The sequence below is a fragment of the Spermophilus citellus genome, assembly GCF_964194105.1.
Source record: "Spermophilus citellus genome assembly, chromosome: 2".
Lineage (NCBI taxonomy): Eukaryota > Metazoa > Chordata > Mammalia > Rodentia > Sciuridae > Spermophilus > Spermophilus citellus.
In genome coordinates, this window is record NC_138183.1 from 77,194,572 (window position 1) to 77,207,586 (window position 13,015).

Consider the following 13,015-nt stretch of genomic DNA (forward strand, 5'->3'; position numbering starts at 1 on the left):
AGGGGGATCATGGGAAGAATAGACGAACTCTAGATAGGGCAGAGGGGTGAGAGGGGAAGGGAGAGAGCATGAGATTAGAAATGATGGTGGAATGTGATGGACATTATCCAAACTACATGAATGAAGGCATGAATTGGTGTGAATATACTTTGTATACAACCAGAGATATGAAAAAATTTTGCTCTACATGTGTAATATTAATTATAATGCATTCTGCTGTCATATATAAATAAAAAATTAATTAAAAAACCCAAGGTGAGCACACTAATACCATTATAAGTAGTTATGGCTATTTCAGAATAAAATAAAAACATTTTCTTTTAAAAACAAAAGAATCCTAGGGTACCAACTATTGATGAGTTCTATTGAAGGTAGATCAGCCTGGATTTGATTTTACAAAGCAATCTGCTTGGTCAAGAGTCTCCTGGCATAGATAGTAAAGTCAAACTAAAGAACATGGTGGAATAATAAAGCCATGTTCTTGTTGGTGGTAATCTGAATGGAGGGTATGTAGTTGAGTTCTCAGGGTCCAGCTATGCTGGAGCATGTGGTTCTCTAGGTCTCTTAAAAGAGCTCTATGGAAATTTGTGTTTTGACTTGCAAGTAGTATGCTTGCCACACAATTTAACTTTCTTAGGTGGAAACTTTAATATGAGTTTAAACACCATTTAGGTTATTACCCACTCAGGATAATTTGGAAATGAATCAGAGTATTTTATAAATAATTTAACTTGCTAATAATTAACTCTTTGTAGCTATTTCTCATTATGAATACCTACATATTAAGGGTATGAACACCTTGTTGAACTGAATTAAACTAATTTAAATGAATTTAATGAGTTTAAATTTAAATTAAATGAAGCTTCACTATTCTTTAGCCTTAAGTGCAAACCTTACAGTTTTGTCCAGGACATGTTAAGAATAGGCTATTTTTATTTGTGTATTTTCTCATCCATGCATTTAAAACTGACACTTTCTTTTTTTTTTTTTTTTTTTTTAAAGAGAGAGGGAGAAGGAGAGAGAGAGAGAGAGAGGAGAGAGAATTTAGAGAGAGAGAGAGAGAGAGAGGAGAGAGAATTTTAATATTTTATTTTTTTTAGTTATCGGCGGACACAACATCTTTGTATGTGGTGCTGAGGATCGAACCCGGGCTGCACGCATGCTAGGCGAGCGCGCTACCGCTGAGCCACATCTCCAGCCCCAAAACTGACACTTTCTCTTTAAAATATCTTGTTGTTTTATCTTTTGTCATTGTTGTTTTAATACAATATGAAACAATTACCAAGAGAAACTTTGAAAAGAGAAATGTGCTATCTCTTAACAGATAATCAAGCTACATGGAAAGGATAATGTAATGAAATTAACATTTTTTTATTAAGTATATGTTAAGTGACAAAAAAAAACTTAAGGTGATTTCATTTAGGCATTTCCTCTGGTCCATCTGGTCTGCCTTTTTTTTTTTTTTTTTTGATAGACATAAGTGACTCATAGGAATGGATGAATGGTCACTTCCTATTGCTGTTCCACAGTGTGCAAGCTAAAGTCCCTGGGTTGATTTGCAGGTCCTCAAAGTCTGAACTGTGCTCCCAGAGCAGTTTTTTCTCTGTTGGATATATTTTCCATTGTTAGAGTTTCTGTTATCCATTCCTAAGTTCACACATACATGGTTCAGTGAGCCCCTGCAATGTACCAGACGCTGATCCAGGCCTTGAGGATAGTGTGACCACAACAGAAAGGACTCAAAACAACTTGCATCCTGGTGGGAGAGTCAGGCAATAGGCCCACAAATGAATGTGATTGTCAGGGCTCTGTGTCATGGAGAAAGGAGGGAAGGGGCAGAGAAGTGAAAAGAGGGTATCCAGGGATGACCATTCTATAAAGGTGACCTGTGAACAGAGACCTGAAGGAATGGAGGGAGCAGACAGAACAGCAAGTTCCAGTAGCATCTTTGATGGATTCTAGAACAGCAGAGAAGACAGTGTGGCCTGGAAAATCATGCCTATGAGAGAGGGAAGTAGGTATGTGTGCAGGGGGACAAAATGAGGACTAGGGTAGAGGGCCTTGTAGGTCTCAGTTGGACTTTGCTGTGGGTGAGATAGGAAGCAGTTGAAAGGGTCTGAGTCTGGGAGTGGTGAGATAGTGAAGTTTTCGAAGAATCCCTCTAGCAGAGGAGTGGAAAGACATCTAGGAGGTTGGAAGCTTCTGATACAGCAGTGATTAATAGTGAAGCAGGGGGTTCAGATAGTTAGGAGGCAAAGGAGAAAGAAACCAAGAAAGGAAACCTGCTCTTGATGATTCTTCTTTCTTACATGCTGTTGACTTCCCTCTGTGTGCAAGCCAGCTCGCTGCCATCTTCATCTGGGTTTGCCCTAGACCTGGCTCTCCCTGGAACCAGGCTCCTCAGAAAGTTGCACAGAATAAGTGGCTCTGGGCACTGATTCACTGCTGTAGGTCCAGAGCCTGCCTGCAAGTCCAGAATCTGTTGTTTACTCACTGTGTGAATTGGCTTAACCTCTCTGCCATCATATCCTCATTTGAAAATGGGAATTCTACTTGCCATTCTGCAGTGGACTGCTCTTGGGATCATGGTATGAGGTAATATTCAAAGCCCAGCACCTGGTGGGCACCAGTGAGTCATAGCAGTCAGTGTGGCTGATATGGGGTGCATGCATATTCAAAAGACTTCCTAAACAAAATGTTTCTGAAATAAGGAAGGGTGGGTGGGCGTTTTATTCTCCCCAAGGGGTTTCCATGTTGGTGAGGGAGGGAACAGGGAATGTTTTAGTTTGCTAATAAGCCTGCCATCACAGAGCATCTCGACTGAATAGCTTAAACAACAGAAATTTATTTTCTCAGAATTCCAAGAGCAAGTCCAGAAATCTAAAATCAAGGTAACAGCTTGGTTGATTTCTTCTGAGGCCTGTCTCGTTGGCTTGTAGATGGCCATTTTCTCCTTCTATCTTCACATGATCCCTTTCCTGTGTGGGTCTGTGTCCCTGTCTCCTCTTTTAATAAGAACTCCAGTCATATTGGATGGGGACTGACCCTAAAGACTACCTGTTAACTTAATTATCTCGTTAATGACCTTATCTCTGAATATAATCATATCTGAGATAGTAGGGGATAGGATTTCAACATAAGAGTTTTTTGGGTGGGGACACAAAAAGCCATAACAGGTATGGAAGTACGAGGCCCAGAAGGTGGCCGTCTTTAACCCCTGCTCACAGGCTGACATTCCGTGCCTCTGACTGTCCTTATCAGTTGGTTCCCAGGTTGCATGTGCCCAGAGGAGGATAAGCATGGGGAAGGGTGGGTGGCCATCAGCTACCTTCCTGGACCCCACCATGAGTGAACCATACTCTGCAGTGGCCCTTGGCTCTGGAGTGGGACGTGTTCTCCTTCCTGTGTCCTTAGTTGACATCATCTTTGTCTGTCTCCCTGACTTCTCCGCCCTCTTTGGTTCTTCTTGACCTGGTGCGTGGACTCACTTTTATCACATGCACTCCAGTTTCTCCATTCCAGCTTCATTCTCGCCGGATTGATGTTCCTAAAATGTGGTTTTGATCCCACCACTGGCTTTACATCTTTATTTGACTAAAGATATGGTCTTCTGTAGTCCAGCCCCTTTCCAGCCCAGCTGGGCTCTGTCCCTTCCTCTAGTGGACCATACAGGCAGGATTTGACTCACAGTAGAACCCATGTCTGGCCAAATGTGGTGGCACATGCCTGTAATCCCAGTGGCTCCTGACACTAAGCCAGGAGGATCAGCAATTTAGCAAGGTCCTAAGCAACTCAGCGAGACCCTGTCTTTTTAAATAAAATATGAAAAAGGGCTGGGGGTGTGGCTCAGTGGTTAAGTGCCCCTGGATTCAATGCCCAGTACCAAAAAAAGAAAAAAGAAAGAATCTGAGTCTTGACCCGTTCTGGACCCATGGTCTTGCCTCTTTTAAGCTCATGTGAGCTACTTCCTCTTCCATAACTCTTCTTTGACAGCTGCAGCTAGCAGTGGGATGTCTCTTCTACCTCTGAACTCTGTCTATACTTTCAGTCCTACTTGCTGCCACAATATTCATGGAAGCAGAAGAACCCAAGGCTTTAGGATTTGCTCTGCCTACTTAGCAGCTGTGTGAGCTTAGCAAATTACCTAACCTCTCTATCCCTACACTTGCACCTATAAAGTGAGAATAATAATAATCACATAGGGTTCAGTAAGAATTAAGAGAGATTACATATGATGCTGCTGTTACTAGTTAAGGAGTAATTGGTACTATTTAAAGGAGTAGTAGTGGTTATATTAACAGATATTTAACAAATATTTTTGATTCAGTGATACATTGAATAATTTACCTACAATTCTGCCCCAGAATGGAGTTTCTCCTGTGCTTACAAAACAAAACAAAACAAAAAAACTCCAAAACAGTTATTTTTGAATGCACAGAAGAAAATACACACTAATGCATTAAGGTTGTTTTTTTTTTTAATTCTATATTTAAGGTGTTGCTCTGAATATAAAATTTTAATTATGTCTGGTCCTGAGGACCTAGGCTGTGGTCACTAATGACCACTCAAGCCCTGTTGCCCTCACAGTCCTCTCCTCTTTCCCTCCCCTCCCCTCCATCCATATATTGAAGGGGTCACATCTGGTGGAATAGGCAGCCCCTGGCTCCCACAGGCCTTCCTGACTGGTTAAGCATTCATGCTGTGCCTGTTGTTAAATTTTGAATTTAATCTGAGAACTGGGTTTATTTGCATTTGTTCCTGAATGAGAATTTCTCTTGGTTTTTATGCCCCGTGTAGCAGGTATCTTTTCTACAGGGACAGGTATACCATGGCACATCCTAAGTAGACCTGGCCTCTTTAAAGTCATTGTGACCACACAACTAAAGAGCTGATCTGGATACCTAGGGATGTCTGTCAACATATGCAATATGCTGGGGAGGCCTGGGTCCTGTTTTTATTGACTGTTCCACCCTCAGGAGATAGTGACAGCAATGCCCAAGGAACAGGTAGAACCTGAGGCCACTGTGGCTCCTGGTTTTTGCTGCCAGCCCATTTCTCATGTGTCTTGCATAAAGGCGGAGTAGTCCTGGAGTCACCCAGCCCCATTTGGTTCTTCTCTCTAAGCACCTGGTCCAGTAAAGTGTCACACAGAGAACTGCTGGGACTGGATAGACCAGTATGAAGACTGGGGCAGAACAGCATTGTGTGCCGGAGGAGCATTGATTTCTGAAGGGGAGCCGAAATCTTGCTCTGTAGTAAAGGTTTGCTGAGCAGGTTTATAGCTCATCTACCTCCAAAGCAGTTCTAGAATCCAACTCTAAACATAAGATAGAGCCTGCCATGCTCCTCATTCTTATTTGTAGCAAATTCTTTTAACTTCTCTGGGACTGGTTGTGAAATAAAGATTATACCTTTGACCCAGCCATGCCTGGGGTTGTTTTGAGGAGCAAATGAGGTCAAGTATGCTTTGCAAGTAAAAGGTGCTACTGTTGGTTTTGTTGCACTACATTATCAGGGGGTGGGAAGTGAGTAATGACAGTTTATATTCCAAGGCCACCAGTTTTAACCTGGTCATGACACCATAATGTCCAGTAATGGCTGCATGATGCTTCTGTCTGAGAAATAGCATGGATTGTAAAGAACTGGGACCCCACACAGCCTGATGCAGTAGCTCAAGGTCAGGGTTTCCCATGTACCTGCTTTATGCCCTTGGGAAAGCTTCTCATCTATAACAACAAGAAAAGCAACATTTTATAGTCTATTTAATACATTATATTATTGTATTATTGATAAAAATTAAATTAGTTAATAATTGTTAATAATTAGTAAATGTAAATGCCCAGACCTGTGCCTGGTGCATAATAAATGCTACAATATATTAAATAAAATCTTTTATAAAAAACTTGTTTTTTTCTTTTTATTAATTTTGGAGGCTTTGGGTTGTCAGATTTGAACCATTTCAAAAGTATCTCACAAGTCTTCTAAACTTTCCATACAGCATATATTTGCATAAACCAACAAAATTAATGCTTTGGGAATCACATGTTTCTAAGAATACATAGAGCAGGAATGTGAATACATTACCCACTTTGTCCAGCAGCTGCCTTGCTCTGATACCTTGTGGTTTTTCAAGGAGAGAGGAAAGAGGAATGTGGTTAAAAACCAAAGAACATGCTGGAAATAGAGATGCCCTTACTTCATTCATTGTGTCACTCTTTTCCCATTTCTGTTCCATGAATACGTAGCCAGGAATTTAATAGTAGGTCCTCATCGAACAGTTTACATCAGTTGTTCTGCTCATAGTTTCTTAATGGAAAATGTAAAGATTGCAGGTAAAATCTGATTTTTAAAATCGCAAAATTACTTTGTTGTCTCTACTGCCCCCAACAGTCTGAAGACTTTGGTAGACCACCTCCTTAGCCACTTTAGGAAAAAAACCACCCCTAGTTTCTTTGTAAGAAGATATTTTGCAGGCACTGATATTGAGTTTGGAGCTATTGATTAAAAGAAAGTAAACTGTCTATTGTCATTTCTCAGAATGAAAAAAATAGCTAGACCTTTTTCTCCCTGACAGAAATCGACCGCCTGTTGTTGCCTCAGTTGAAAAACCATTCTGACCTAATGGGTGGCTTGTGGCAGACGCCACTATTGAACAGCAGCCACTAACTTAAAAACTAAATCAGCACTGAGAAGTATCGAAATGACTGGACTTAGCAGAATTTTCCAAATGATGCACTTTACCAAACTATGAAGGACAAGAATTACTTAAGATGACACACAAAGTCTGAATCGAGTTTTTTACTTTATTTTTTTTAAAATTGAGGTAAAATTCATGTAACATAAAATCAACCACTTTAAATGAACAATTCAGTTGTGTTTAATTCAGTCACAATGTTCTTCAACCACCGCCTCATCTAGTTTCTAGTACATTTTAATCACCCAAAACAAAACCCTGTCCACACGAGGTAATTACTTCCTATTCTCCCCGTGTATTTTATAGAAAGACTAATTATAGGGATTTTGTATGTACATGTGTTATGCACATATGTGTAATGTCTTTTTGTTTCAAGGATGAAAGATCACATTAAAAATGGAAATTTAGCCAGGTGCCATGGCACATACGTATAATCCCAGTGGCTTGTAAGGCTGAGGCAGGAGGATTGCAAGTTCAAAGCCAGTCTCAGCAACTTAGCAAGACCCTGTCCCAAAATAAAAAAAATAAAATCGGCTGGGGATGTGGTTCAGTGGTTAAGTGCTCCTGGGTTCAATCCCTGGTTCCAAAAATAAAATAAAATTGGAAGTTTAGGTAGGCTTGACCTTTTCAGTAAAAAAAAAAAAAAAAAAAAAAAGGCTACAATGGTCGGGAAGGATAACTCCTATTTTCTCTGAAAGCATTAAAGAGGAGATTCATTGTAAGACATTAGTGGGCAGGTACAGAATGAGAATGACCCAAAACAGTTGTAAGATGGGCAAAATCTCTTCAAGGTATTGAACTCTTATAGAACCTCAAGGAGTGCTGAATGACCCTAGAAAAAAGCTACGGTTCATGTTAATCCTAGTTTTTCTTATACCACTCTACTTTTTTTCATTCTTCCATCCTATTACTTAGTGCCTTGCAAAGGAGAGATAGTCAAGTCATGTTAAAATTGTCAGTGTGGGGCCAGCCTTACTGTTCTGGGGTGGCCACTGCACCCCGCTGGAGTGCTGTGGCATGAGCATGTTCTCCTGCTGGCCTCTTGAGAGTGAGCCAGCTTGCAGCAAATCATTAAATTACTTTAGGCATAGATTAGAGAAAATCTTTAATCTCTTCTCTCCTAAGCATTTATTTCAAATAAAAATACATCTTGATATGGTGAGGTGGCCAGCACCTTGACAGGGTGATTCTTCCTCAGGAGGGGATGAGACACCTGAGGAAAAGTGTGAAGTAATTAGTGAAGAAATAAGGGGCAAAGTCAGAATTAGTTTTTAAAGCAGAGTGCATGGTACATTCTTCCAGTCCTAGTAGGAGCTGGAACAGAACAGTTAAAAATGGCTCCTATTCTTTATTTAAGGGAGAGCATCAAAGGCAGGGATAAGGTTTCAGTGGATGGAGTCTTGCTTCATGGTGTCTTGCTGTCAACATGTTGATTGGCATCTTGGGAAGCCACACCCATTTCCGGGAGGCTTTGTGGCTATGTGGCTGCAGCAGGTCACCCCATTTCTGGTGGTGTGTGGGAGCTTTTGGCAGAACTGAATAGGAACTCACATGTCTCTGGGCAGTCTCAACCAGAAGGATTGCCTCTGGAAGTCCCAGATACCAGATTTTCCTATTTACTGGCTGTGATGTGGGTTTGGTCCAAACACAGTTCACAAATGGCTCTCAACATTGTAGGTTTAGCTAATTTTGCATAGCTTATACTACATGTAAGTCTAGTCTCTGTGAATCAAAGTGTCGATATTGCAAATGAATTAGAAAGTTACCTTTTAAAAGAATCTGGCCATTTGGGGAGGGTATCACTAATCATCCTTTACTTTTTATAATTGAATGCAGCTTGCATCTATATAGTCATGTATTGTGGTTGGTTAAAGCATGATGTGATTGATATAGCCTTCATTTATATTTAGGGACAAATAGTTACAATAATAACAATATGGATCAGCTTTTAAATGAAACAAATTATGAATGCAGAATCATATGTACTTGTCCCAGTCTGGTACCGAGAGGAGGTAAACAAATGGAAAAATGAATGGATGGAATAATTTGTTTCACTGTTATAGTATTTATTTGCATGGAATCCTAACTATAATCAGAAATAATAAAGTCTTTTTTTAAAGATGTTTTCCACATCAATATTATCAAAGTAATATATGCCCATGATAGGGAATATGGAAATTTTTCTATGTGTATTTCATGCGTAATTGTGATCTTATCCCATGTGAAATGTTGTGCCCTACATTTTTCACTCAGCCTGACAATGTAAACATCTCCCAGTATCTGAAATTCACTCTCAGTAGGCATTGTCCTATTTACTCAGAAAGTCATGATGTTATCTATGATGGGAAAAAGATGTTTAATTAAAGTGCTAGCTCTATTCAGAGAGATTGTAGGATGTTTCACTGGTACAGGCCAGAGCACTTATGGACTATGTAATTAGGTAACCCTTAAAAGCTGCTTATGCCTCTAGACTCTCTAACTGCTTCTTAACTTTTGGCTCTTTAGCCTTATTGATGGTAAGTTATGTATTAAATATTCTCACACATAGAAAGTTCATTCTGTCTGAACCTGATAGTTAGGATGATGATTTTTCTCAAAATACACAAATAGTAGATGTTGGTACTTTTCATGGTGTTAATTCTAGTCATTCAACCTTTTAAGAAAAAAATATATCACCTTTTGGGATTCTATAAGAAAGACATTTTGTTAATATTCCATTTTGATGTGTCGTGGAAAAATGTAAGCTCTGTGCGTGTGTGTGAAGAATGCCTGTTTATTAGGTATATAAAATCCTTGAAATTTATCAGGAAAAATTCAGCTTTTTATTCATGTGTTAGTTTATCTATAAATTTATGTAATATGGTTTCTGTATTGATTTAAGTATTTAAAAAACCCACAGTGTGTATTAGGATACTTTAGAAATCAGGATGATTAAATAAATCATTATATCCTAATTTATAATAAAACATATGGAATCAAACTTTTTGTTTTTCTTTTAGCCAGATGAATTATACTTTGAGGAAGGCGACATTATCTACATCACTGACATGGTAAGCCCAGCTAACATTTTATAATTCTATTCGTGTACTAAAGATATAAAACATAACACTGTTGCCATAACATTGTAAATTATTTAATTGTATATGTAAGCAAAATATGTATGCATAAGTCTGTTGATTTTGGCACAATTTATAGAAGCATAAGATTGAAAGTAGCCCTTTTGTTCATCATTAGGACAATAGTTGAATAGACTTTGGTATATCCACAAATGGAATATTATGCAGCCATATGAAGGAATGAAAAATATCTGTATCTGCTCTTATGGAGTAAGTGAAGTGAAAAACAAAAATGTAATAAAATGCATATGGTATGCCCTCATTTATCTTAGAGAATATATATATATATATATATATATATATATATATATATATATACACCTCTGTTTTTCTCAGTTTAAAATAAAAAGTGAAAGGTTGAGTCATAAAATCTAAAAATTAGTTTTGTCTATATGGAGGAAAGAAAATAGGGTAGAAGGAACATAGAAAAGAGAATTTAAGAAAACTGTACTTTGTTTTGAAGGTTTGATTTTGGAATTGTGTAAGCTCTTATAGAGTTATAAAATCAAGCAGTAAAAAGCTATTCCTAAAAACTAAAAACAGAGTGAATCCAATGACCTTAATTATACCCTAGTAATTGCCATAACCGCACAGAGAGGATGTATTCCAAGCAACTTTAACAGTTTCTCTGAACATTCCTGGTAGAATATATACAAAGGACCGAAAGAACTGAGAAAGGGAAGCTAAAAAAGTAAACTGTTTTTACCCGTGATTTTTTTTTTTCACCACAGAAATAGCATATATATTAAGGAAAACAGATATTTTGAAAATTAAACAGAATATATCAAATAGTGATATAAAATGATATAAAATGTTATGATGGTCTATATTACTAAATTACAAATACAAAACAATTTGCAAATTTCAAGACTAAATATAGTGAATTGTAATTGGTAAGGATTATGTCAATTGATAGAATAACATGTAAATTGAAGTTTTTTCACAGCTATGAGGACTCTAACAGGCAACTTATCATAGCTCTTCACTTAAAATTTTAAATAAATACAAGCAGTACTTTAATAAACAAGTACTTTTGATCACATACCAAATAATAGCTTTCAAATCAGATTTTCAATCACACTGCTCAAGATGTTATTCATAGTTTTTTTAAACTATTTAGAACATATTATATTTTTAAATGTTAAATTGAGAGGTTCACTTTCTTTATAGTTCTTTTTAATGTTTTTTTTTTATTGATTATTTAAAGCATTACATAGATTGAGTTGGGTAGTGAGTTGGCATTGCTAATTCTGAGATTGCTGAGTGTTTGTGGTTGAGAGCCAGTGACTCATCAGGTCAGTGATGCTGATCACCAGGATTTGCAGCACAGCAGGAGGATACACAGAGGTGAGATCAGGGAAGTTAGGTAGAAACAGCAGTCCTTCATTTGAATTGGAGATATGTTGTATTTTCTCTAACTCAAACAAAATAGCACTCCTCGCTTTGTTCTTTGAAAGGGCAGAGAAAAAAATGCACAAGCCAATAATAGGTTGTTTTCCATTAAAAGGAATAGGCTCCTTTAAGAAATGGCTGATATCAGGTCAGGGGCAGCAAAGGTTTTAGGTAAAAACAGAATTCCTTGATATTAGAAAACAAGAAGCTCCCAAAGACTACTAGGGCCACGTTATAAGAACTCGGGAACTAACTTATAGAAGCTTCCACTGTCCCAAGACAAGAAAGCTTGAGTATCACTTCAGGCAACAATTCCCAAGGATCGAAACACATTGACTATGCTTGAATTTATGAGTTCCTAATGTTAATCAGAACAAACAAACATTGGTTAGTGTGACATTGCTAGGGAACCAGCTTTTTATTTTGACAACTGAAGTAAAAAGGAGAAAGAATCAGCATTGATTTTACTCTTTCTCTATGAATATTATCTCTGGTATCCTGAGAGTTGATGAGGGAAGGTTTCTTTTTAAAGAGATATGCTAGTTATTGAAATGAAAAAAAAAAGATAGAATGTCCCCATTTTGCAACCTGTATGAAATAATGGATCTCGACTATGATTATCGATAGCAACCAACATTACAGGAACAGAGATGACCATACATTATAAGTTTCCTGATACAAGAAATCACTACTACCTATGAAATAACCTTGCCAAAAAATTCAAGCTCAGTCTAATTAAGGCCCTAGAACTAATTACTGTTTACAGCAATACAGGGAACAGAGGAGTGTGTTTAATGGTATAAAGGTGTACAACAGGCAAAGTACAGACTGTTTGAAATTCTACAGAACAAATTGACTTCTTCAATAAATATATTGCAAAAGGTAAAAAAGGAATGTAAGTGGGTACCTCTAGATTTGTAGAAGGCAAATCACTTACATTGTATGGTTTTTATTTGGGATCCAAATTATGGTGCAACTGGGATATTTGATATACTAAGGAACTATTTTTGAAAACAGTTTTAAGCTGTGATAATGGTATTTGTCTTTCAAACAAATCCTTATTGACTTGAAATATTGAAATATTATAAATATTGAAATATTTACATATTAAATAATTTGATGCCTGGAAATTATTTCAAAATGACCCCAGAGAGGAGATTGGGGATGTGGGGCATATATGAAGCAGTGTTGACCAAGAAGAAATGATTCATGCAGTTGGGAAATGGTTTATTATATTGTTCTTTATACTTTTGCATTGGTTTGCATCTTTTCTGTATGTATTTCAGTAGTAGTGCCCTTGCCTAGAACACAGGAGGTTTTGAGTTTAATTTCCAGCACTGCCAACACACATTTCCTCCAAAAATGAAAGTAAAATAAAGAGATCTTTAAAAAAATATAAGTATCTCAAAGATAAGACAAATTAAAATTGGACAAAAAAATACTGTAGCTAGTTTAATAAAATTTCCCCCTTGTCTTTCATATTATCTCTGATTTGCTTGATTTTTGACGCTCTATGTTGAGGTGTAATTGAGGTTACAGGTGGATGCTGTGTACTTGTAATATAGTGATAAGGGAAATGGAATCCCATAGCTAGGGTGTGAGGAAGCTTGATTAGTGTGGTCAGGGCTGATGTACATTTCATAGTACAGGTGCACCCTGTGTACCAAATGGGTTTAAAAATGACTAAATGCAGCCAGGCACAGTGGCACATGCTTATAATCCCAGCTGAAGCAGGGAGGATCCCAAGTGCAAAGCCAGACTCAGCAACTTAATGAGAACCTGTCTCAAAATAAAAAAGGGCTGGGGATGTGGC

At 37.7% G+C, this 13,015-nt stretch overlaps 1 protein-coding gene across 1 annotated transcript in view; it reads left to right on the forward strand.

The window, feature by feature from the left end:
* Window positions 1–13,015, forward strand: part of OSTF1 (osteoclast stimulating factor 1) — a 54,065-nt gene that overhangs the window by 26,853 nt on the left and 14,197 nt on the right. Inside the window, exon 3 of the mRNA XM_081278788.1 lies at window positions 9,694–9,744. Within this exon, the coding sequence (XP_081134914.1) occupies window positions 9,694–9,744 (51 nt within the window). The remainder of the gene's footprint in view (window positions 1–9,693; window positions 9,745–13,015) is intronic.